This window comes from Penaeus chinensis, chromosome 15, assembly GCF_019202785.1.
Source record: "Penaeus chinensis breed Huanghai No. 1 chromosome 15, ASM1920278v2, whole genome shotgun sequence".
In the NCBI taxonomy this organism is placed as follows: Eukaryota; Metazoa; Arthropoda; class Malacostraca; order Decapoda; family Penaeidae; genus Penaeus; species Penaeus chinensis.
The window spans coordinates 8,718,093-8,721,556 of NC_061833.1; the positions used below are offsets into that span (position 1 = coordinate 8,718,093).

At 38.1% G+C, this 3,464-nt stretch overlaps 1 protein-coding gene across 1 annotated transcript in view; it reads right to left on the bottom strand.

Moving 5' to 3' along the window:
- Positions 1-3,464, bottom strand: part of LOC125032762 (2-(3-amino-3-carboxypropyl)histidine synthase subunit 2-like) — a 5,733-nt gene continuing 2,269 nt past the window's right edge. The window contains exons 4-6 of the mRNA XM_047624091.1: positions 3,029-3,249; positions 747-1,566; positions 1-543 (exon numbers count right to left, since the gene is read on the bottom strand). Coding sequence (XP_047480047.1) covers positions 318-543; positions 747-1,566; positions 3,029-3,249 — 1,267 coding nt within the window. The 3' untranslated portion in view covers positions 1-317. The remainder of the gene's footprint in view (positions 544-746; positions 1,567-3,028; positions 3,250-3,464) is intronic.

The following is a 3,464-nucleotide window of genomic DNA, read 5'->3' on the forward strand; positions in this document are numbered from 1 at the left end:
TAACAACAATAATTTATTAACATTATTTACATTAGGCAACCAGAATGAATATGCATTACATTCACTCTGAATGTAAAATGGGAATATCATAAAGTAACTATAATAATCAATTCATTTACAATTGTTTTATTTATTAACTGATCATTCTTTATGACTATATACCATCCAGTACCATTTATTCATTTTGATCTGAAGATTTACTATCTACTGTCATTCATTCCCTCATTTATTTATTTCCGAGTATCATTACTAATTATCACTCATTCATTAATTCACTCATATCTTTGCATTACGGACTTTCACTCATTCATTTCCTCTTAGCTCTCTGCTGGGGTTTCATCCTGATAGCTAGCTGCAATACCTTTTCGTCCCTCCACTATAGTGCCCGTGGCAGATGGAGGGGTCATGTTGGGGTCGAGGCCCTGCCAGGTCCTGTCCTTGAGTGCCTGGCCACCTCCACCCACATGTAGAGATGCCAGAGTCAAGTTGTCCCTCACCTGCACTGCACCTGTGATGCTGTCCAATACTGGTTCTTCATTGTCTCTGGAATGGCCAAGTTTTTTTTATTATTATTATTTTTTTTTTTACAGCTTAGTTTTCTGGATTTTTTTTTAGGCTTATGATTTGTGAGATAATTTTTTTTTGTGTACTGATTTTTAGCCTTCTTTTCTTGTTTAGTCAGGTTCATAAATGATGACATAAAAAGGAAATGAAGAAGCATTAGGTTGAATAAGAGCCCTGCCTACCTCATGCCCAGCCTCTGTGCCCTGTTGGTGATGAGTGATACATTAACCTCTTCCTCCCTTCTCTCGCCTGCTGCCTCCACATGCCGCAACCCCCCAGGTAGGAGCTGCCTGAAGTCAGCCTCAAAGTGCAGATCCCACTCTTGTTGATTAAGGAGTGCCACTTCTAGCTCCCAGGGTGTGACCAGCTTCCTGTAGAGAGCTGGGTCAACACTACGCTCCACAATGGAGGTCTCAGGACATGCCACATATGCAAAAACATCTACCTCAGAGATATTAGCCAGCTTGGGCTCATTGGGTTTTCCCACCACAAAGGTGTAGGACCTCTTTCCTGCAGCTCGGACAACGGCCTTTAACCGGGATATGATCTCACGATAGTCGGCCACCCCTAATGTGCCCACTAAAATGCCTATAATTTCTGCATCCTTTATCATCTCTAGCTTGTTGCTTCTACTCATTACTGAGCGAAGCCCGGAGGTTACTGTGACCTCGCCACTACTTGGATCAACGCAGTAGAAGGTGCTCTCTGAGAACTTCATGCACAGGCAAGTCACAGTGGGTCCTCTTGGACCAAGGTATATAAAATGATAGTCTTTCATCTCTTCTCCATCAGGTAAGCATACACTCCGGCCACAGAACACAAAGTCATTAGACTCTCCTTTTTCTTCTTCACCATTTATGTCAACGCCATTAGAGCATGTGTGATTCTCCAGAGGTGTTTTGTCGTTTGCACAGAGACTGCTTGAGATATATAATTGGTTGAGAAGGAGCATGGACGGCACTAGCTTAGGAAATTTTTCTTGCAATGCTCTTGCTGCCTCCCCTATGAAAAACAATTACAGGAGTTACACAAATAATACAGATTACTGAAATGATTAATCAATAATTATATTTAAATAATTCCATAGTTGACAGAAAAAAATAAAAGAAAGAGAGGAAAATCTATTTCAATAATATAATTGAACTGCCTCCTTGCACTCATATATAATTCAAATATGTTACTGAACTAATTAATTAATAATTATATCTATATAACAATTCCATAGTTGACAGAAAAAAAAAAAGGGAGGAAAATGAATTTAAAAAATAAAACTGAACTGCCTACTTGCACTACTATTTACTTTAAATATAATCATGCACATACACTCCCTCACCTGCTTCAAAGTATAATAAGCCAAATGAATAAAGGGATGCCCAATGCACAATTCAGTAAATGTACCATTTAAACCTCTCTGCTTTGAATGAAGCCCCTTGTTCTTATTGTGATGCCCCTTCAGACATTCCAGTGGTGCCATTCTGGCCCTTCTAATGAAGACCCTTTGGTCCTTTTAATGGTGCCCCCCTTGACATTCCCATTGGTGTCCTTTGTGGCCACTATCCTTCCAGTAGTGAACCATCCCCATATCTCAGATGATATGGGTCCTTACTGCTGTCAACCCTTACAATCATGCCTCATTGGTCCTTCCAGTCAGGCTCCGCAGTCCTTACAATGGTGACCCTTAGGACCCTTGGCATATCTTAAATGTCTAATAATATTGTGAAACAAAGAACCTAAAGATGATTTCTTTGATTTAATGACTTCAAGCAAAAATAATGCAAATTTACTGCTGTTATGATATGACATTTAGCCTTTTTCATTATTCTATAATTCCCCAACTCTTGATGGCTACAGCTACAGCTTTGGTACTTTGTGCTCTTATTTTTCCTTGCTGATGTAAATACATACTTATATTTGCTTACTGGTTAATCTGGTTAAAAATATACACAATTTAACTGGTATTAGACTAAGCATACTAATTTTAACAAAAGGTACATTTCATATCACAGATCACATTTTCGTGAATAGGTAATTTCAAGATAAATAATTAACTTTTCAAAAGATATCCCATCAGTCCAGGCATACTTGTGTGGTGCTTTGTGCACTTATGACACAATGACCCCATCACCCATCACTCAGCAACAATTTTCCATTGCAAAAGGCTTCCATCACACATCTCTTGGACAATTTTTTTTCCACAAAAACGTTTGTCATAAAAGGTTTTTATGACAAGGTTCTACTTCACCTCGATCCAATGGGTTAAATGTACCTATTGTAATTTGGACATGTACCTGCTGTAATATGTAGCTTGGATAATTCTGAAGACAACTAAAACTAGAAGCAAAAAATTTATTATTTTCCTGTCAAAATACAAAGAAAAAGAAAAAAAAAGAAAAAAAAGAAAGAAAAGAGGAAAAAATATGAAAATAAATAAATAAGGAGATAAGGACTAAAACAAATACCAGACCTGCTGCATGGTGACACCGTGTATCATAGACTAATACTAATTTTGCGTCTGTTTCTTGTATGGCAACCTGGAGAGAGTCCACCACAAGAGGTATATTGACAGGTAATCTGGTGAAGATGTATAGGACAGGTAGCCTTCGTGAAGGGCTCAGGCAACTTCGACCAAAGTGCACAATGGAGTCTGCCCCAACATGCTCTGCAGCCACCTCATCCACACAGCAACTTTTGGGTTTTGAGGAAAAAAGGGGGAGAGTAAAGATAAGAATCAGCTGTTTGGTTCTGGGAACTTATTGTTTTGTAACTGACTTAGAAGCAGTAATGGAATCATTACTTCATTCTGAATATCAATTCTGATGAAAAAAAAGGACTAATTTATATACCAACTTACATATCATAGTATGAAATATATTATTCCTTTGACATTAAATGTACAATGT